At 37.4% G+C, this 24,089-nt stretch overlaps 1 protein-coding gene across 4 annotated transcripts in view; it reads right to left on the bottom strand.

Annotated features, from left to right (window-relative positions):
• Window positions 1-24,089, bottom strand: part of LOC135214023 (ras-specific guanine nucleotide-releasing factor RalGPS1-like) — a 210,372-nt gene that overhangs the window by 43,375 nt on the left and 142,908 nt on the right. For 3 of the 4 annotated variants that reach the window (XM_064248133.1, XM_064248134.1, XM_064248136.1), the window contains exon 3: window positions 2,181-2,309. The exons of the other annotated variant lie outside the window; for it this stretch is intronic. In XM_064248133.1, coding sequence (XP_064104203.1) covers window positions 2,181-2,248 — 68 coding nt within the window. In that variant the 5' untranslated portion in view covers window positions 2,249-2,309. The remainder of the gene's footprint in view (window positions 1-2,180; window positions 2,310-24,089) is intronic. 4 annotated transcript variants of the gene reach the window in all.

The raw sequence follows: 24,089 nt of genomic DNA, 5'->3' as shown, positions 1-24,089 counted from the left end.
GCTAGCCAAGGGAATTGAAAACATAACAAATCCATTTGCATGCAATTTGCTAGTATGATGCATAGTTCTGAAAATAGTAACTGACCATTTCTTGAGAGAGAGAAAAAATAACAGGACTTCAGTTTATCAAGCCGTTGAAATACCTTACCACGACCTAATCGAGTACGACATGGCATTCAGGGCGAGACAGAAGCCCAATCCCAGGGTCAGGGTAACAGCAATCTAATTTCAATTACGTGAAGAGGATTCAGAGTAAAATGCTTTAGGGAAAATACTAACATGATAACAATACCAATGTACAAACACCCCGCTTCTAACGTCATGACCTTGAAGTCTGTTATTTTTAGAATTACTTTATTATTTTTTTTTCAAGGTCGAAAATGCTATCCGATTCCAAAATCTAGTACAGTTACAGCAAGCACATTTTACTGACTGCCTTACTTCAGAGAAAAACGCTTTCAATGAGTGATAGAGTACTGCAATATATTGTTGATTGATTGAATGATTAAGAAATTTAGGTCTTGAGGACCAAGCGCCGCAACCCATCAGGAATATTCAGAGGTATATACATTAGTATGAATAACTTGAATGATAATATCGTTCTCGTATGAACGTAAAAATGATGAATGATGACAGATAAAACCATTAAAAATATATGTTATCTTCCAAACAAGAACTCTCTTAAGTACACACACTAATCAAGAGCATACTTGCGCATTTAAGAGCACACGAATTAAAAAAAAATGACAGATCCCTGCAACACTCAAGATGATTGAGTCATCGAGTTCCAATCCAAACCATTGCCTCTGTAGCTCCTCGAACAGGCACAGAAGAGTCTGAAAAGTTGAACCAAACAAAAACTATTTTCACTTTACTCCTGAAGATTAAAAAGAAACCCACAAAATTACTGAGTATAACTTGAATTTACATATTATTTTACATGTCAACAAGTAAATAAGTTATTCTCAGTAATTTTGTGGGTTTCTTTTTCCAGTCTGGAAAGTCATATTAAATTAACTTGTGTAGTGGGGGGAGAGAGTTTGTTCAAATACAAGAAAGAAAAAAACCATAATCTTTTAAAAGTTTCATCTCCTCCTCCCCTCAAGAGGTAAGTGTATCAACACTGAAGTTGATATAATCCAGCAACACTGACTTATCCCATCATCTCCATAAAACCCTACATACTAATAAGAGTCATTTAAGATAATTCCCTTTGTTTGAGTAAGAACATTTCATTTCTATTAGCTGCAGTTATTGTCTTTTAATCTAATGATCTAAAGACGTTAAATAGACGGGTTTGTAACAGTGAATAACGAACGGAAAATGTGAAAATCTCGAAAGGTTTGGTTCCAAATCATACTTAGAACTAAGTATACATATATACTTTACAAACAAACACACATTTCGAAACCTTTTATCTATTTTATCTTTTTTACCATACTTTACAGCAACCTTACTCAAAATACATCTCTACAAAGACTACATCTACGATTGCCAACCAACTGTAAGCGGTGTGCAGATAATATCACAAGCGACGAAAAATGTTTTTCTCCAGTTACAAGCAGCGATACTTACTTGATTCAACAAAGACCAATATAACAGTTTAGTTGCTACTTCAGCCCGCCGCAATTTTATTCAGTAACAAAGGAGTTAGCAGAAGGCACAATACCCAAAAAGGTTAATTGAAACAGCAGCAGAGTAATACGACCTTACCACTTGGTGGCCCGATTTGGACCTTGACGTGAGTGAAATTAATCTATTGTATCACCTTAAAGCCTGGTTACTGCTCCCAAAAATGGCATAACTAAAAAGCCAAGTAATAAATAAATAAAAAAAAACTACGCTTTGGCATAAAAGCCTAGATAATACTTGTAACTAAAAGTCAGACAAAACAGCGCTTTCCAATTATAACCTGGCGCAGAAAAAAAAAAAAAAAAAAAAAACAAAACAAAACAAAAAAAACGATGCAGACTAAAACAGCCAGTTACAACGATGTTATTACGCCAAAGCCAACCTGATACTTCGCAAGTGAATGAAAAGAGCCAGGTCATAAATTATCTTTTCATCTTGGCTTTTGCAGCAGCCTACGCAGAGCAAATGAGCCTACAGTTTTAACAATAATGTTTTTTAATGATGATTATTATTTTAGCAGCTTTTTATTGGTGTGACCGAAAGATCACCTGAGCTGGAAATCGTCGGCCCATTTTTCGTAGGAGGAAATCAGGGTGAAGAAGGCAAGGCGTATCATTTCGGTGGTTATGTGGCTCAATAAGGAAGATTCTTGTCTTGACTGTCTTGCTAGAAGGTCCCTGTTAAACATCAAAGTTCGTGTCAATAACAATCACAAACAATTAAAAAAATAACCACAGAAAAGAAAATGTCAATAACTTTCATAGAGCAGAAATTGTCAATAACTTTCACAGAACCGAAATTGTCAATAACTTTCAAAGCCCTGAAAATGTCAATAACATTCACTGAACAGAAATTGTCAGTAACATTCACAGGACAAAAAAAAAATGTATTAACACCAAAGCAATCAAAATTTTCAAAGGCAGACAGAACAGAAAATGGCTTATATTCACAGAACACAATATTATCTTTTTAAAAAAATTACGTTTTGCTTATATGCAAAGCTATTACATTCCAATACGAACATTGTATTAAGAGTATATCTGACAACGTTTTTCATTGTTGGACTGAGTCATAATTGCTATATTTCGCTTTCGATGGTCTTGTATTATGATGAATGACCTTTGCTCGGGTATTCATAATCTTGGTTTGTACGCGTCGATCTTCTATCTGTAAACACTGAAAGAAAACTTCAGAATCGACTTCCCCAAATCTTGTTTCCAAGTTTTACTTTGTACCGCGGAACAACTGATTATATTTCGGTGCTAATCTGAATCCATAATCTTTTCCAGCCTTGGGTAATTGTTTTGTTTGTTTGTTTGTATGGTGTTTTTACGTTGCATGGAACCAGTGGTTATTCAGCAACGGGACCAACGGCTTAACGTGACTTCCGCACCACGTCGAGAGTGAACTTCTATCACCAGAAGTACACATCTTTTTAGGCATAATGTCAAGCACTGGGCCAACTAAGGCCATTCAGTACTGAAACGGACATTGACAGTAAAAGGTTTGAAAGGTGTAACAGGAGGAAAGGCTCGCAGTTGCACTACGAATCAATTGTTAGTAGATGATAGACAGTAAGATGGAAGAATGATGGTAAGAAAGGAGGTACAGTAAAAGGAATGAAAATAGTTGCAGCTAGGGTCCGGAAGGACGCTGCAAAGAACCTACATTGCACCGCACGAGGTGCACTGACGGCACTACCCCCCTACGGGGTCAACTGCGAAAATAACAAACCAGGATATCCTTAGTTGGCAACTGATCAAGTGATATCTGTACCCAGTGCTGCGATATAGTCATGATTGTTCCATACTATCCCTACTGACTGGTCCTTTGTTAAACAAATTACAGTACTGAAAAGTTTCCCTTTGATCGAGTTTAATGTTATTGAAAAGAGAGGGGAGTGATTTTTCCCCTCTGTCCATTGGCCAAAAAGGTCTGGCCAGTGTTGTGGAGGTATACTACAAACATACTACACAAAAAGCGTCAGTTCAGAAGATATATATATATATATATATATATATATATATATATATATATATATATATTTGTGTGTGTGTGTACCCGATTCACGAAGATATGGAACGTGATGAATGTACAAATAAAGGCAAATGTCACGAGGGAAAAGTGAAACAACGAAGTGGTTGCTTGCTAGGCCTTTCGATGCACAGTCCTTTACTAGTCTGCTAGTAAAGGACCGTGTGTCGAAAGGCCTGGCAAGTAACCACTCCGCTGTTTCACCTTTCCTTCGAGGCACTTGTCTTTATTTAATATATATATATTATTACATAATATAGTACATACATATATAACTGTAAATTCATCAAATAAGATCATCAGGCAACATGAACCATTGAAGAATAAAATATTCAGGTGAGAATATGCCAATGTTTCAAATCTGACTGCAAACAAATATCACCCAACAGTTGAAGAATCCCAGACGCAGACAGCTTCAAATATCCCCAAACACACAAATAAATACGGCGACGAGACAAAGGAGACCCCGTGTTTTCGACTGGGTTGCAGCAGCTAAAAATACCCCAAAAGAGTAAATAGGAGATTGTTTATCGGCGACGGGGATGGAGCAATCGGGCGGGGGGTGACAGGTGGCCAACAAGCACCCACGAAAACCTCCTCCAGGACGGCAGGTGGGAGATACAGCGATGACCCTACACAGGGCAACAAGCAAAACAAGTCCTGGAGGCGGATGTCTCGCTGGCTGGAAGACTGGAAGACTGGAGGAAAAATACTGTACAATAGATGGGGAATAGAAGTGAGTGAATTGTAATGCTGTATATTCTATTTCATTTGAGAGAGAAAGTACATTGTGATACCTTGTTGAGGGTTTTGGTTTATTTTGGAGAGAGAGTAATAAGGATTAGAATGTCTCAAAAACACCTTATGTTTATTTATCTCTGAGAGAGAGAGAGAGAGAGAGAGAGAGAGAGAGAGAGAGAGGAGAGACTGGAGGGAAAATACTGTACAGTAGATGGGAAATAGAAGTGTGATTTGTAATACTGTATAATTTATTTGAGAAAGTACATTGTGATAACTTGTTGAGGGTTTCGGTTTATTTTGGAGAGAGAGAGAGAGAGAGAGAGAGAGAGGTAGCGAGAGAGAGAGAGACAGAGAGAGAGAGAGAGAGAGAGAGAGAGATTGTGATGTCCTGTCAAGGGTTTCAGTTTATTTTTTTTGTGGTGCAGTGTGGTAGAGAGAGAGAGCGAGAGAGAGAGAATTGTGATTCCCTGTCAGTTTCAGTTTTTTTTTTATCAGTGTCTGAGAGAGAGAGAGAGAGAGAGAGAGAGAGAGAGAGAGAGAGAGAGCATTAATTACCTCTCACCGCACCAACAGCCTCTCCTGAAACCCACCTGTATTTATCCTGAACGAAGCGGAGAGAGACAAGACTTCCATTCCGAAATTCACGAGCCCTTCCAACAACTGAAAGTCAAGACGGGGACCTCCTCTTTTCGAAGATGATGGAAGAGAGAGAGAGAGAGAGAGAGAGAGAGAGAGAGAGAGAGGGGGGGGGGAGGGGGCTAACGTGGAGGTAGTCAGTCAAGGGGGAGGAAGAAGAGGCGAGGATGGGGTTGGGGGGGGGGGGGGGGGGTTGGGGGGGGGGGGGGATGGACGAGGACTCGATCATACCGTGCAAAGCTTGGGTGGGGGGGGGGGGGGGTAGGGGTGAGATGGACGACCACCACCGTCTAGGATATGACCCCTCCCAAACACCACCCAAAAGGGGGGAGGGAAAACACGTGGTTACCGGCGAGACTGGCCACACACGCCGCAACTCCCCCCCCCCCCCCCTCTCCTCTCTCCTCTCTCTCTCTCTCCTAGGCCCATCCCTTTCCAAAAAACACACACACGCACACACATCGACTCCTTCCCGCACAGCTGATGGCTAAAAATGACGACGATGTCTGATCTCTATAGAATGTCTTGGAATAATTCCAGCCTTGGAACTAAAGTGTGTGATTTCACGCGGGATTTGACAATATTAGCATCTGAAAACCAATTCTTTACAATTAAAAAAAAGCAAAGGTTACATCCATTTATGTTCTTAAATAAATAAATCCACCAACTTTGCAAAATGTTATATGGGGAGGTCCTTGAATGAAAGAAACCCATTTGCAACTATCAAAAACTGGAAAGTCTTAAGGTGAAAATTGCACTTACGATTAAATAATATACGGACAATAAAATCCACAAATAAATTTACCGTCGTCCAGCCCGAGCCGAGAATCTCCCTCCCACAACTGGCTCCTATACAAGTAGGCTCAAAGAAGGTGCATTGGCCAGACATTCGCCCCCTACCCCCCTTGACGTCGAAATGACATGCCATCTTATCAAGTCTTATATTGCTATAATATTGACGGTATGGGTATAATAATAATAATAATAATAATAATAATAATAATCTGTAGATATCGGACTGCACTCAAGAGACGAAATGTTGACTTACGAATATGGGCCAATAATAATAATAATAATAATAATAATAATAATAATAATAATAATAATAATAATAATAATAATAATAAGCTGTAGATATCTTACCGCACTCAAACTTCAAAGACAATACGAGACGAAATGTGCAACTTATGAATACGGACCAATAATAATAATAATAATAATAATAATAATAATAATAATAATAATAATAATAATATAATAATAAATAATAATAATAATAATTAATAAGCTTTAGATATCGTACCCAACTCAAAATTCACAAACCATACGAGACGAAAAACGTTCATTTATGAATAATAATAAACTGTAGACATCGTACGGCAAAAACGTCATGGACAAAACATGTGACAAAACGTTCCCTTAACGACCATAGACCCGAAACTTGGGGGGGGACTGTTTATGAAGGAGAGAATTTATGCAAACTCCTCCTCCTCCACACAAACAACGTCACCAACGAACGGACCGGGGGAACGTTTCCTCCAATCGTACCCTGAAAACAGCTTTAAACACGAACACCCGGAAACACTGCTCCACTTCAAAGGTGATTTAGTTGTGTCGTGTGATTTTTTTTTTTTCTATTTTCTGAGCATAACAACATAATACCGCGAGATTTAGAGGGTCCCACTTGAAACAACAGAAGATAAACAAGTCGGTTTACTAAAATTAAACCCAGATTTTAATAGTTACTGCTGCAAAACAGAAACAGTGTGAATATATTATTTATATTTTAGAATAAAAAATAACATAAAATAAACAAAAACCACGGAGGATAAAATGCAAGCAAGGGAAGTTAACATTTTCATATGGACACCTGAATAACATTTTATACATTTAAAAAAATATATTATATATATATATATATTATATATATATATATATATATATATCTCTATATATATATATCATATATATATATATATATATATATATATATATATATATATATATATTACTGGTAATCTTCTTAGGCACGAAAAGATATAGTAATGCAGTTGTATTCCACATAGGAAAATGAAAAGGTATATCTCAGAAAATGCCCAACAGTTTCGTCTCCAATGGACCTCTTCTTGGAGCGTTTATTAAGGAAAGAGATAAAGTTTTACAGTGCATGCGGCCAAGAAAGGCCTAAAATGTTTTTAAACAGACAGTTACCAAAAACTAGCAGTTTGAGCTACAAACTATTCAGCAGTAAAATAACAATAAAAACAAGAATAGCAGTTGAGCAAATGAAAAATACCAAATATCTAACGAGGTAATACATCCATTTGAAACAGCATAACATACAGTACATATTAAACAAGCCTATACTATATGATAGTTAATGGATAACATTATCCAATTTGTACTGACGTTTCATGACATGTAAGATAAAAGGATCTAATTTATACAAACCAGGCGACAATTAAAATTAAAATTTTTTCCTTTGCTGTGAACAATGCAAGCTGTCTCTATCAAATTCCTTTCAATAAAACCTGTCCTGTCTCTTAAACAAAATCTTTGACCCGAGCCAGTCAATCGCCAGTCAATCGGTGCATTACATAAACTACTATGAACACATAAAGCATTGCTCGTTTATTATTTGTTCGTTATATTTACCTATTTATGATTTAAAATTGCGTTTTTCGAGTGTCTTCCCAGATTGTCCTATATAAAAACTACCGCACTTGCATGGGATCCCATGCAAGTGCGGTAGTTTTTATATAGGACAATCTGGGAAGACACTCGAAAAACGCATTTTAAATCATAAATATAATATACGAACAAAATAATACGAGCAATGCTTTATGTGTTCATAGTAGTTTATGTAATGCACCGATTGACTGGCTCGGGTCCAAAGATTTTGTTTAAGAGCACAGGTTTTATTGAAAGGAATTTGATAGAGACAGCTTGCATTGTTCACAGCAAAGGAAAAAAATTTAATTTGTAGCCTGGTTTGTATAAATTAGATCCTTTTATCTTACATGTCATGAAACGTCATGTACAAATTGGATAATGTTATCCATTAACTATCATATAGTATAGGCTTGTTAATATGTACTGTATGTTATGCTGTTTCAAATGGATGTATTACCTCGTTAGATATTTTGGGTATTTTTCATTTGCTCAACTGCTATTCTTGTTTTTATTGTTATTTTACTGCTGAATAGTTTGTAGCTCAAACTGCTAGTTTTTGGTAACCGTATGTTTAAAAACATTTTAGGCCTTTCTTGGCCGCATGCACTGTAAACTTTATCTCTTTCCTTAATAAACGCTCCAAGAAGAGGTCCATTGGAGGACGAAACTGTTGGGCATTTTCTGAGATATACCTTTTTTCATTTTCCATATGCTGGAATTATCAACTGCATATATATATATATATATATATATATCTATATATATATATATATATATATATACAGAATATATACCCTATATGTACGAATATATATATATATATATATATATATATATATATATATATATATATATATATATGTACATATATATATAAATATATATATATATGCAATATAAAAAAACACTGTGTCGTGCTTCTAAGAAATCAATAGAGGGATCCACAGTAATATCCTTGTTTATCTAGATATAATATGTTTATACAGAGCTTAAAGCTTTTCGTCCATCCTCCTGTGGACTTGATCACTAAGCAATGAGACATGGTATTGGTGAAGAATTCCAAATAAACATAAACAAACAGACAAGGAACATTAACAAGGTTAAAAAATTCGAATTTTTTAACCTTGTTAATGTTCCTTGTCTGTTTGTTTATGTTTATTTGGAATTCTTCACCAATACCATGTCTCATTTGCTTAGTGATCAAGTCCACAGGAGGATGGACGAAAGCTTTAAGCTCTGTATAAACATATTATATCTAGATAAACAAGGATATTACTGTGGATCCCTCTATTGATATATATATATATATATATATATATATATATATATATATATATATATATATATATATATATAGGGTATTAACCAGCAGAGCACGACAGGCATGGTGATAAACGTAGAAGCAGGTCGCCTCAGCGGGGAGGGAAGAAAGGACCGATAGTTAATAACAAATATGAGCTGGGTGTGGCACCTGCCAATATCTATGACAGTCTGTCTGCGTGCGCGCCCGGTTACATTAAATACTAAAATCCCCTCCTCCCCCCCCCCCACCCCCCAGGACAGTCATAGTTAACACTAATGGTGATATGGCACTTGTAACTATAGTGACTTATAATTCTCTCTCTCTCTCTCTCTCTCTCTCTCTCTCTACAATAAGATAATCCCTCTGGATTGAAGGGACATTTGAGCACCATCATCCTCTTCTGGATGACTCTACACAGATCAGGAGGGGATTGGATGGCACCCGGATGACCAGTGGATAGCTTCTCGGAAAGACCATTTCAAATATAATTCTTTTCTGGACCTTTCTCGTGAGTCAAGATCAGTCTAAATCAAATTACCATAAATTATTATTATTATTATTATTATTATTATTATTATTATTATTATTATTATTATTAACCTTTGAATTATTATTTGTCTGGGCTTTCTTTGTTGGTCAAGATGAAATACCATTAAATTATTATTATTATTATTATCATTATTATTAACTTTAAATTATAATCGTCTTTTTCTGGGCATTCCTGTTTTGTTTCAAGGTAAAATAACTTTATTATTATTATTATTATTATTATTATTATTTTATTATTATTATTATTATTATTATTATTATATTATTATATTATTATTAACTTTTGAATATTTCTTTTCTGGGCATTCTTGTTCGTCAAGGTAAAATAACTGTTATATATTATTATTATTATTATTATTATTATTATTATTATTATTATTATTATTATTATTTGACACAAACATACAAAGAACCAAGAGAACCTTCTTTAACTACCTGAGTTATAGCTTCCGTAGTACAGAATGCAAGGACTTGGAGAGAGAGAGAGAGAGAGAGAGAGAGAGAGAGAGAGAGAGAGAGAGAATCTCCGATCTCTGCCATTTCAATCTTCCAACCTTAAATGATTGAAGCAGTTTAAGGTTACTCGGGGCCTGATATCTAATGATCCCAACCAATGACTACCGAGGGGGCTTCTCACTTATCTCTGGATCATGATGATCCTTATCCGATGCCTCCTGTTGTCAGGATGGGCATTTGCTTGGCTTCTGGTGGGTATTATTTACCACTTGCACACTTGCAGGGCCTCGTCCCTCAGCTTAGTTGGTATGTAGTCTTACATTTCCTCACATTTGGGTTCTGAATGAGTTTTCCTATGTATGTATGTATGTATGTATGTAAGGTTAAGTTTTTCATTCTTTCAAACATGGGCTTCAGGTCTCTCTCTCTCTCTCTCTCTCTCTCTCTCTCTCTCTCTCTCTCTCTCTCTCTCTCTCTCTCTCTCTCTCTCTATATATATATATATATATATATATATATATATATATATATATATATATATATATATATTAGTTTTTTATACAGCCTTTCATTTCCTCATATTGGGGTTCTGAATGAGTATTCTTATGTATGTATGTATGTATGTATGTATGTATGTTATATGTAAGGGTTGTTCATTCTTTCAAAATTTCGCTTCAGGTTACTCTCTCTCTCTCTCTCTCTCTCTCTCCTCTCTCTCTCTCTCTCTCTCTCCTTCCCCAGCCATGGTCAAAGTAATTTCTCTAATCCTGTCTTAAATCCTTTATACGGACAGAAAGGATATAAATAGGAACCCGTACCCCACGTAAAAGACCCTAATTTTGACAAATCTCTGCCCCGCAATTACCACCGCCAGTGAATCTGTCCTGCTCAGCATTTGACATTCGTCTCATCAGCAGCTACGAAAAGAGACGAGAGAGAAAACGAAGATGAAAAGAGGGAGGAAAGCGAGGAGGAAAAGAGCGATTGTGTAGCCCTCTGGACTCAGTGGTTTCCAAGATCTGAGGTCGGTCAGAAAAGGCGCGGACGGACAGAGAAACCTACTTCAATATTTTTTTTTTCTCCAGAAAACTAAAAAAAGACAACGACTTTGTTTACAAATTGAGGAGCGTCCGTGCGTGTGACGGACTAAAGTGTGACACCTCTATAGGGAATTCCCTTCCGAGGGAAAAAAACAAACAAAGAATGCGGAAATAGCAAAAGTCAAGAGCGACCCCGCCTTCAGACGATGGCAAGACTCCCGTGTGACAGACGGAAATGAAGACATTCTGGTGTGATGGGGACAGTTAAGTAAGCCTCGCTTCTTATACAGTACAGCGCGTCTTCTCATTAAGTTCAATTACTTCCTAGCTTCTTAAAGACGCCGTTTTTCCTCAGAGTTAATCTCGTTTCAAGTTCTCGCACAAAACCGTATTTTTCTACGAAGTTGAACTCATTTGAAGCTCCTTACGATGCAATGTTTTCTCAAGATGTTTTTACTAAAAGTATCTTGAAATTGGTATTTTATCAGTTACTTAATTTCTTAGGACACAGATTTTCCTGTTTCTATTCAAAAGATTTTCACGACATCCTGCTTTTAATTCACTTGAATTAGCAATTTTCCTACAACGGTGATGTAAACAAACAAACAAACAAAAAAATAGATCAACTTGGGAGTTTCAATCTTATGTAATTACATAGCTTGCAGGTCAGTAACACCACCTTCTGTTAATAATAAGAAAACTATATATCTATACACACACACACACACACACTAACAAGACCTCACTGAAACTGTATGGTATCAAGCGGAGATATTTCAATGAGGTCCTGTTAGCAATTGTATTAATGCACAGAACAATTGTGCAAGTGATAAAGTTTTATACACACACACACACACACACACACACACATATATATATATATATATATATATAATAAAAGAAGCCCATAATAACACCAAATGTAGAGAAAAATACTATATTTTAGAGACTGCTGAAGAGGGAGACAGCAGTCTCTGAATAAATAGTATTTTTTCCTCTATATTTTGGTGTTTTTATGGGCTCCTTTCATCAGATGGAATTCTGTTGTAACAGAACATTTTTACCAGTCATATATATATATCTCCATACATACACATACAAAGCATAGTATTAAAACATTAAAACATAAACAATAAAGAAAAAGTTCTCGCGTATTTGAATAAAACTAAAAAGTAGAAAAGAAAATATATAAAGAAACAAAAGCTCTCATGCCAGAAAAAACAGTGAAGAAATCAATGTGCTCTAAAGAAGTAGAAACTGGATTAAATAAGATACACTGCACTTAATAAAATACAAGACCTCATTCCGTGACGATGCTGTCATAATCAAATAAAAATACGACACTGCCATTTAAAAATACGTTGATGAAAAGACCATCAGAGAGAGAGAGAGAGAGAGAGAGAGAGAGAGAGAGAGAGGGCAGCTCCACCACCAGGTCACAACTAATACCCTCTTGTCATTGCCGCTTTAAGGGTTTAATTTTTCACAAGTCTCTCTCTCTCTCTCTCTCTCTCTATGTCCGTGACCCCGCTAAGTGCCTGTAGATTTACACTTCCCATGAACGCTTAAACCAGATGACGTGAAGCAAATGACAGTGGGGAAAGAAAGACATAAAACGGTAAAAAAAAAAAAAAACTGAATTCCCTCTTCTATCAAGAGTCAATGACTTTGGCCGGATCAAACTGAGAGGAAAGACCAAAGCTACAAAAGTATTCTCATTGAGAGAGAGAGAGAAGAGAGAGAGAGAGAGAGAGAGAGAGAGAGAGAGAAATTAGCGTATTCTAACAAAGGTGGCAACCAAGTGGACCCAAGTAAAAAAATCCCCAAGAGAAAGAAAAGAACTCCTATCGACATTCCTGTCCTCTTAGTCACATTTCAAAGTTTGTTGACTTTTTATCTTGTTTTTATTTCTTGTTTCTCTTGGCTGGTTGATTCTTTGCTCCGGAATTTATTTTTCCGTGCCGGGGCGCTCTCTCTCTCTAACGGAATCTGCTTTTGCTCTCGGCACTGCAATTTGGTGAGGACTACATAGAAAGACAAATTACAAGTCCCAGCATAGGATCTGCTATGTACCTCTTCTTATTCCTTCCAGGAATGATGGGTACTCATAAGTGAGGGGTCCTATGATACCATCATTATCACCCCCCCCCCCCCCCCCCCCCAAAAGCCGTGGTCACTTGCCTCGCTCGAACGCCACAGGACACTAAAAGGCCTCTGTCAAAATTCTTGCACGTTTTCACTTCCACAAATCTCCACTCATCTCCAGCGTCTTGTTCAGATGCTCATCCAACTAAGCTTGGATCTACCAGCTCTTCTGGCCCCCACAAGAACCAACCAAGGTATACTCTGCCCTTATGATTTTCAGCTATATAGCTTCTTTTATTTTTTTTTCTCAAATCGGCAAAATCTTTTGGATTCACTGAGTTTCATCGCTCTCCTATCAATTTCGAACTATACGATTTCCAAATCTTATTCTACCTGGCCATTCTTTTATTTGTCTTGAAATCTTTCATTAAATTCCAACTCGAGAGAACCTGTATTGGATATATCACCTTTCTTTATCCAGCGTTATTCATCCCTTTGTAGACTGATCTCATTAATTTAAGTTTTCCATAAGTCTCTTTTAAGTCATTTCTCTGGACATACTAAGATACACGCTATTAAGCAAGCTTTATAGGTCTTATTGTTGTTGTTCCGACTAAAACAGCACTGACATAACGTTGTAAGTCAGTCAAATTAAATAACACTACTCCGATCTAATAATCTTATAGTACTCCTCCTCTTCCTACTTGGGTGGAATATTTCCCAGTAGCACTATAGTAGATTCACATCAGCCGTGCATCTGATGTCCAGGCCAGTCCCTTACGACGCTCCTGTTTGGCTGTTGATAAGCTAATCACAGGGCTGGAAACTCTGAGTCTCTCTCTCGAGAGAGTGAGTTCACATAGGCAGGATGTATGTTCAATCTCTCCTGAGGGATAAGTTTATCAAAAGCATCCCTCAGGAGAGGGGAAACATACTTCTTGTACTAGCATTAGCACACCACTTTTTCCTGCAAATTCACCGGAGACTCCACCAGCATTAACTTGGCATCTGCGTCGTTCACGGATAATTTCAAGTGAACTTTACATACTTAAAGGGAATACTATACTCAATCCTCCACAATATTGGTCAGTGGACGCTGTAAAATGACTTCTCATGGGTAACTAAAGCCGTCAAAAGGGGATTTCTAAATTCCATCATTGGGCTTTATTTACTCATTCTATATTCTATACAACAGTCTATTACGCGAGGTATCACTTCAATTTCGTTTCAGCTAAAATAATTTGCAGTGGTGCCACCATAGACCGGTGTTATCCACCTGCTAGTTTCACAGATACTGATCACTTCAAAACGTGGGCATTTATTCATGAGCACATCCAGGTGTTTTCAGTTTCTGGTAATCATTCCATGTTTCTCCTCATATCTCTAGCTTTGGGTCTGTAACTTTGATAAGCATTTGCATCTGGATTTTCAACTAAGGATATTTCATTCATAATTTCACTAATAATTCTGTGGACTGCTCAGTTCAGCTTTACAGTCTAGACTTCAGTACTTAATAAGTTATACCCTGCATCCACCATCTCACTGAATTTTTCTGTGAGTACCTTGCAACGGAGTCACAAGAGTAATCTTTTACTGTCTATGGAGAGAGAGAGAGAGAGAGAGAGAGAGAGAGAGAGAGAGAGAGAGAGACGTGAGCAATAATGTGATACTCAGATATAGGTAAGTCGTAAGTACTCCAACACATCACGACTTACATAGCAGGATATATCTAAGTATCTTTCGCATTACTATATCACACGCCTCAAATAACAGAAAATAGAGAAGCCCACAATATAAATACCCACAAATGTACACCTACAGGATACCACGGCTAAGATAATTATAGAAGACCATCAGTCTACTTTTTCAATGCCTAATCCACATATTCAAAAGTCAACTGAATGTTTAACACAAGTATTCATATATAATAAATCGGTCAAGGTTATATTTAAGATTTAAAAGCTGATGTACACTTGTGATGTAAACTTTAAATATTCAAATGAGTATACCAGATCTTCAACCTTCGTGAGTTTACAAGGCAAACATAACAAACTAAACAAAAAACTAAAGACCTCCTCCATCTCGTCGGTATGGGACTAAATATAAATAAATATTAATTCTAAGCAACTTACTTATCCCACGCCTAAAATTTCCAGGAACTCTGACCTTCTTTAAATATACAAGAAGCGCATTAAGCGTTGATCTTAATTAATCAACTGGTATTTTTTTTTCTGGCGTCATAAGGCGTCGATCATAAATCAAAAACCATGTCTAGCTCGGATTACCTACTCTCAATGCCTAGAAAAATTCAAACATTTTCTTGATATAAACATTGCAGATCATCACAAAAGATGAACGTTATGCCCGACAGATTCTCTTCAGATTTGAAATAAAAAAAAAAAATTCGAAGACTTCCATTTCCCAATATCGTTTCTGCGAAAACAGCATACTTTGCAGAGTTTTAAAATACTACTGAAAATATATAAATGCACTCTTACAGTCATTCGTATGTTTACATACAAAGAACACAGTGAGTATATTAGCGATCTGGTTGTATATGCTAATAACCATAACTGAAAATTAGAAATCACTTCGGCAGCAAAATTAAGCTCTGGTGGGTCTGTATATATTCATATATATTTATATCTATCTCAAGTATAAAAGGCCCTAATTAAAACACCCATGTGGACAGACTCCCACCCTTATGAAGCCCACCGAAATATAGTCCTGAGCTTAAAACCAAAGTGTTTTAATGGGCCTTTTTATACTTTAGACGTATACCCTGTTTTAACAGAAGAATTTATTTATATCAATATATATGAAAATAATATATACAGTGTGTGTGTGTGTGTGTGTTCGTGGACGTATAAAAGCTTCATTTTCTATTCATAACGACAGCCTTCCCCGCCCCCCCCCTCCCCCCCCCCCCCCCCCCCCCCCCCCCCCCCCCCCCACCCCCCCCCGAGATACATGGCGACAGTGTGTCACTCCACTGCCAGCTCAAGGTTGTCCATCAAGCATTCAATGGCCCGTCAGACGCCGACAGACTGCTACTTCTTGCATAGCAGCCTCCACCGAGGTGCTGACAGCTATTCTTCGCCATTCTACCCCAGGGAAGTGTTGATTTAATAATAAAATAATAATAAAATAATAATAATATATAATAATAATAATAATCAACAGCCTGAGATTGGAGCTACAGAGGCAAAAAGGAAGAAATGGACAAGAGAAGAAAATAAGGAAATATGGAGATGCTACATCAGAAGCAACCCGACGGAGAGAGGATATAGAAGAAGATTGATCAACATCTGGAATAGAGGAATAACACCCCCCAAACAGAGCAGAGGCTGGCAGATCAAGTAAGGAACATAAAGAAAAAGAACTGGCTCTCCCCAACAGAAAAGAGAAGAACTGGAAAGGGAAATGTCCACACGACAACGAATTACACGAAGACGAACTGAGAGACGATGCCACAGAAGACGACAGGGAGGATGAAGTATCAAACAACGACACACGAAGAAACACCGACGAAGTAACAGAGAGGACGGAATGGGTAGAAAAGATTAGACAATGGATGGAGCCAGATACAGAGAGAACAAAAGATCCCCACCATGAAAGCCTACAACACCAAGAAATTAAGGGAGAAAACAAGTGAGGTCAATGTGAAATAATGGGCCTAATACACACCACCAGTATCACAGAAACAAATAACTTGACATATGCAGGAGCAAGATTAGTAGCAGAACTGATGGGGATTCGAACACCAACACCACCGTCACAACCAACCCAACAGAAACCAAAACAGCAACCTCCTTGGAAAAGGCGCCTGGAAAAGCAAATCATGGTGATGAGATCTGACTTGAGTAAACTGAAAGAGATGGCAGAAAAAAGGCTAAGAAGCAAGAAAACAAAGAGGAACTCAACGAGAAATACAAAGTACAAGAGAGGGGACTAAACAACACAATAGAAGATGTAAAACAGAGGCTTAAGGCCAAAGCACACAAGATCCAACGGTACATGAACAGGAATAAGGGATACCAACAGAACAAACTATTCGGAACCAACCAGAAAAGACTATACAGCCAACTAAGAGGGGAAGACAACCACCCAGAAATTCCTGAAGCCGAACCAAGTAAGAGACTCTGGGAAAACAATATGGAGCAATCCGGTATCACACAACAAACATGCAACATGGCTCCAGGAAGTCAAGGAAGAAGAAACAGGGAGAATAAAACAAAGATTCACAGAGATCACGACAGACACAGTCAGACACCAACTAAAGAAAATGCCAAACTGGAAAACCCCAGGTCCCGATGAAGTCCATGGATACTGGCTCAAAACTTCAAGGCCCTACACCCACGAATAGCAGAACAACTCCAGCATTGTATCTCAAATCACCAAGCACCCAAATGGATGACCACAGGAAGAACATCCTTAGTACAAAAAGACAAGAGTAAGGGAAATATAGCCAGTAACTACAGGCCTATCACCTGCCTACCAATAATGTGGAAGTTACTAACAGGTATCATCAGTGAAAGGCTATACAACTACCTAGAGGAGACAAACACCATCCCCTACCAACAGAAAGGCTGCAGAAGGAAGTGTAGGGGCACAAAAGACCAGCTCCTGATAGACAAAATGGTAATGAAGAACAGTAGGAGAAGAAAACCAACCTAAGCATGGCATGGATAGACTATAAGAAAGCCTTCGACATGATACCACACACATGGCTAATAGAATGCCTGAAAATATATGGGGCAGAGGAAAATACCATCAGCTTCCTCAAAAGTACAATGCGCAACTGGAATACAATACTTACAAGCTCTGGAATAAGACTAGCAGAGGTTAATATCAGGAGAGGGATCTTCCAGGGCGACTCACTGTCCCCACTACTCTTCGTAGTAGCCATGATTCCCATGACAAAAGTACTACAGAAGATGGATGCCGGGTACCAACTCAAGAAAAGAGGCAACAAAATCAACCATCTGATGTTCATGGACGACATCAAGCTGTATGGTAAGAGCATCAAGGAAATAGATACCCTAATCCAGACTGTAAGGATTGTATCTGGGGACATCAGAATGGAGTTTGGAATAGAAAAAATGCGCCTTAGTCAACATACAAAAAAGGCAAAGTAACGAGAACTGAAGGGATAAAGCTACCCAGATGGGAGCAACATCAAACACATAGATGAGACAGGATACAAATACCTGGGAATAATGGAAGGAGAGATATAAAACACCAAGAGATGAAGGACACGATCAGGAAGAATATGCAGAGACTCAAGGCGATACTCAAGTCAAAACTCAATGGAGGAAATATGATAAAAGCCATAAACATGTGGGCAGTGCCAGTAATCAGATACAGCGCAGGAATAGTGGAATGGACGAAGGCAGAACTCCGCAGCATAGATCAGAAAACAGAAACAAATGACAATACACAAAGCATACACCCAAGAGCAAATACGGACAGACTATACATAACACGAAAGGAAGGAGGGAGAGGACTACTAAGTATAGAGGACTGCGTCAACATTGAAAACAGAGCACTGGGGCAATATCTGAAAACCAGTGAAGACGAGTGGCTAAAGAGTGCATGAAGAAGGACTAATAAAAGTAGACGAAGACCCAGAAAGAAAATACAGAGACAGGAGAAAGACAGAGAGAACAGAGACTGGCACAACAAACCAATGCACGGACAATACATGAGACAGACTAAAGAACTAGCCAGCGATGACAATTGGCAATGGCTACAGAGGGGAGAGCTAAAGAAGGAAACTGAAGGAATGATAACAGCGGCACAAGATCAGGCCCTAAGAACCAGATATGTTCAAAGTACGATAGACGGAAATAACATCTCTCCCATATGTAGGAAGTGCAATACGAAAAATGAAACCATAAACCACATAGCAAGTGAATGCCCGGCACTTGCACAGAACCAGTACAAAAAGAGGCATGATTCAGTGGCAAAAGCCCTCCACTGGAGCCTGTGCAAGAAACATCAGCTACTTGCAGTAATAAGTGGTACGAGCACCAACCTGAAGGAGTGATAGAAAACGATCAGGCAAAGATCCTCTGGGACTATGGTATCAGAACGGATAGGGTGATACGTGCAAATAGACCAGACGTGACGTTGATTGACAAAATCAAGAAGAAAGTATCACTCATTGATGTCGCAATACCATGGGGACACCAGAGTTGAAGAGAAGAGAAAAAAGGGTGGATAAGTATCAAGATCTGAAAATAGAAATAAGAAGGATATGGGATATGCCAGTGGAAATCGTACCCATAATCATAGGAGCACTAGGCACGATCCCAAGATCCCTGAAAAGGAATCTAGAAAAACTAGACGCTGAAGTAGCTCCAGGTCTCATGCAGAAGTGTGTGATCCTAGAAACGGCACACATAGTAAGAAAAGTGATGGACTCCTAAGGAGGCAGGATGCAACCCGGAACCCCACACTATAAATACCACCCAGTCGAATTAGAGGACTGTGATAGAGCAAAAAAAAAAAAAAAAAAAAAAAAAAAAAAAAAAAAAAAAAAAAAAAACAAAAAAAAAAAAAAAAAAAAAATAATAATAATAATAATAATAATAATAATAATGTTAAGAAATTCACAGTTTCGTGAAAACAATTGTTAAAAAATATCCACAATTTTATATTAAAATATATATTTCTATTTAAAAATATAGAACAAAGACTTTCGAACACCTGAACGGTGTTCCTCATCAGTGTAACGTTGCACTGATGAGGAAAACCATTCAGGTGTTCGAAGTCTTTGCTCTATATTTTTACATAGAAATATATTTTTAAATATATAATTGTGGATATTTTTTAACAAATAATAATAATAATAATAATAATAATAATAATAATAAATAATAATAATAATAATAATAATAATAATAATAATAATAGAAATAATAATAATAATAATAATAATAATCAAACAAACTTCTTTCAATATTCTTCTGAGGATGGAAAAAGAACCCCACAAAATTACTGAGTATAACTTGTCTACTTGTAAGTATTTACATACGTATTTTACTATGTAAATACACAAGTAAACACGTTACACTCAGTAATTTTGTGGGTTTCTTTTTCTAGTAATAATAATATTAATTAATAATATTAACATGAAACCACAGGGACCACTGACTAAAAATTCAAGCTTCCAAATAATATGGTGTTCATTAGGAAGAGGTACGACGAGGTAAAGGAAAATACAGAAGGAAGAAATCCACTTAAAAAAAAGTAAAAAAAATAAATTCATAAATTAACAAATAGATAAACATGTATTAAAATGCGAGAAAATAGCGTTTGGGTAATAATAATCGCTCCTTTTTCCTGAACTTCTCAATTTCCAATTGCGCAACATCCTCTGAGAGGACCTCCGGAATAATAATAATAATAATAATAATAATAATAATAATAATAATAATAATAATAATAATAATAATAATCAGTTTATTCAGGGAATCTGCATAAACAGTTGTAAACTTTCCCTGTATGACAGTTGATTATCGAAGATAAGTGCTGTTTTAGTCTTTATCAAACTTCAATATAATTCATTACCTGGCCTTATCGCTTCAGTTATCTTTCAGAGCTGAACTTGATGACAGCTTCCCTAATGCAACCTGGTAACATCGTTAGCGCAAAAGCGAATATTATATATATGTATATAATATAGTTATATATATATATGATAGTAATATAATATATATATATATATATATATATCGTATGTATATTTAATATGAATACGCCACGAGAATAATTAAAAGCACCCCCCATATACACCATGATGCTCTCACACAAATACACAAGCCATTGCTCCGTCCCCAAACCCCCCCCACCCCCCCACCACCCCAAACCCCTTATATACTCCTCCCAAACAACCACCCACCCCCCCAAAGGCAAAAATATCCGAATTTATCAAAACTCAATTCCCGTCAATACCCGAAAATAATCGAGACCCGAACCACATGAAACATCTCATCTCAAAAAGAATATATATATGTAAAGAATGCTAAGCGAAGCCACGAGAGGGGGAGATAATAGAAGATAGCTCCGAAAAGGTTCGATAAGACAGGCACTGACCTGAGGGTCCTGTGTGTGTGTGTGTGTGTATGTGTGTGTGTGCGTACTCGACACGGGGACGCCATTACAGGGACTGATAAGTTCTATCACTACTCCTTGCGCACGCAAAAACACTGGCAAGATAGAACCTCTCTCTCTCTCTCTCTCTCTCTCTCTCTCTCTCTCTCTCTCTCTCTCTCTCTCTCTCTCTCTCTCTGCATCGTACCTTTCTTCACCCTTTTCTGTATCCATTGATGTTCTTCGGCTTGTCATTTTTATAAATTAATTCTCTCTCTCTCTCTCTCTCTTCTTTCATTACCTCAATAAAATATATTACTGTTCACTTCTTACTCCTGTTCCTGCGCCTATTACATAGGTCATAAATTAAAGCCTTCAATGGTGTTTTAGCAATTGACAATGAATACATTGCCAAATCCAAATAAATACTGAAACAATTTCAAATTCTAGTAACATACATATTAAAATAGACGATTAAATAGGGAATAACCATTTATCTAAAGCCAATGAGGTGATCTCAAATGAATGATTGGGTTATGTGGTCAAATACTGATTTAGATGAGAGTAAGAGGAAAACACAGCAATTGATTTTGTAATCAATCCATTAAGTCTCGCGTCACGATTATTGGTGCTTGGAATCAACATCATCAATCGCCTTGAATCTACTTTTCTTGTTTTATTCTAAGCATCTGATCAGATAAAGCTAATGAGCATCAACCTATAAGAAAGAAAAGATAACTAGGGCAACACTTTGTAATAGGATATAAAAGATAACTGGGGCAATACTTTGTTATAGGATATAAAAGATAACTGGGGCAATACTTTGTAGTAGGATATAAAAGATAACTGGGGCAATACTTTGTAATAAGATATGAGAGAAAAGGCAATATTTGCCTCAACAACAGTCATCCTTTAATTTAAATTTAATAAAATCCGTTAGGATCTAACCTTGTTTTGTCCTTCCCAGGTGACAATAGGGAAGACATATGACAGCCATCTAAGCTCCCCCCCCCCCCCCCCTGCAAAACGGTATGTCCGCCTTGGGTGGAGGTCGGGTGGGGGTTGGGTAGGAGAGAGAACATCCCCGGGTTCCAAAGCTCATATTCAATAGGGAATTCTCCTGTTATACTGGATTCTATGTCGGTCACCGATTTTCTCTAATTAAAAGACAAAGCTAGTTCAAGGATATTTTTTCAAACTTTTTAAAATAAAACCTTTCTTTTGCAATGCTAGAGAAAATCATCTTCGGGAAAATGTATAAAACCTGATCGAATAAACTTCTAAAAAAGCCAACAGTTCTCCGCTATCGACCTGAAAGCCGCTGAAACGCGCCCCTTCGAGAGAGATCAAAAGAACATCATACAATGACAACGGCCAACGTCGCACGAATCCCTTCAAGCTTCCCTCTAACATAAATGCCGACACTTGGCTCTGAGTCCCAAATTCGCAGGTAAGACAAGTGGTATTTCACGCTCGAATGTCCCATCCATTATTCACCACTGGATGAACATTTTCAGGAAAATGGGTCATGATGGACAATCGCGTGAAAGCAGGAGAGAGAGAGAGAGAGAGAGAGAGAGAGAGAGAGAGAGAGAGAGAGAGAGAGAGAGAGAGAGAGAGAGAGAGAGAGAGAGAGAGAGAGTTTTGATAATTATAAGGGGGCTATGTTATATAAGTTGAACACTGGTAAATTAGTGGGGAGGAGCGGCGTCCTATAAATATTACTAATAACAGTGTATATAAATATAAATATTTATATATTAATAACAACAATACTGGATACAACGGCGACAATAATACTACAACCACCAGCACAAGCTACCCCTCTTAAAGGATGAAAATTTATTCGTATACACGTGACTGGACAGTGATATACTAAAATGTCAAGAGCTTCGTTTTTTAATTGGCGAATTTTGAACACTAATGCATAAAATGAATGAATTAAATTTACTCTGGTTTTATACATCATTTTCCTTTTTCATGTTGCCAATATTCACCAAAAAGTTAATATTACATAAGCAATTTATATCGACATATCACAACCTTATACTTAAAATTGCAGTTCTTTAAGAAACGAGTAAAAAATGCGCCAAAGTTTCTCCGGCACAATCGAGTTTCCTGTACAGCCCGGCTAGCGTATAATCAAGGCCACCAAAAACATATCTATCTTTCGGTGGTCTCGGGATATTGTGTTATGAGCCGCGCCCCACGAAGCTTTAACCACGGCCCGGTGGTGGCTTGTCCTATACTGTTGCCAGAAGCACGATTATGGCTAACTTTAATCTTCAATAAAAGTACAACCGTTGTACAAGATTTTCTTTATTTATATAGATTTTTGGCATTATGCCAAGCACTGGGGCAACTAAGGCCATTCAGCGCTGAAACGGAAATTGACAGTAAAAGGTTTGAAAGGCGTAACAGGAGGAATACCTCGCAGTTTTACACTATGAAACAATTGTTAGGAGAAACTGGACAGTAGGAAGAAAGAGAATATGAACAGAAGTACAGTAAAAGGAATGCAAGTAGTTGCAGCTAGGGCCGAAGGAATGCTGTAAAGAACCATAAGTAATGCCTACATTGCACCGAATGAGCTACACTAACTTCAGTACCATCTTACGGGGCCGTTGTAAAATAGGGGCGGGCCAACCCTAGCCCTAAGGACGTTAGGTACCGTCCATCAGTTTGGATCATTATACATTATTCTTTCTGCACACTTATACAGTGGGGAAGAGAGGCTGCCCTGCCTAGACAACAGAAACACGTAATTGTGGAATGTATTACTGGTATAATATCGTTGTCACACACAAAAATATTCGTCAACCGTTACATACTACTTTTGTATA

Source organism: Macrobrachium nipponense, chromosome 43, assembly GCF_015104395.2.
Source record: "Macrobrachium nipponense isolate FS-2020 chromosome 43, ASM1510439v2, whole genome shotgun sequence".
In the NCBI taxonomy this organism is placed as follows: Eukaryota; Metazoa; Arthropoda; class Malacostraca; order Decapoda; family Palaemonidae; genus Macrobrachium; species Macrobrachium nipponense.
This window is presented reverse-complemented; position numbering and strand designations above follow the sequence as displayed.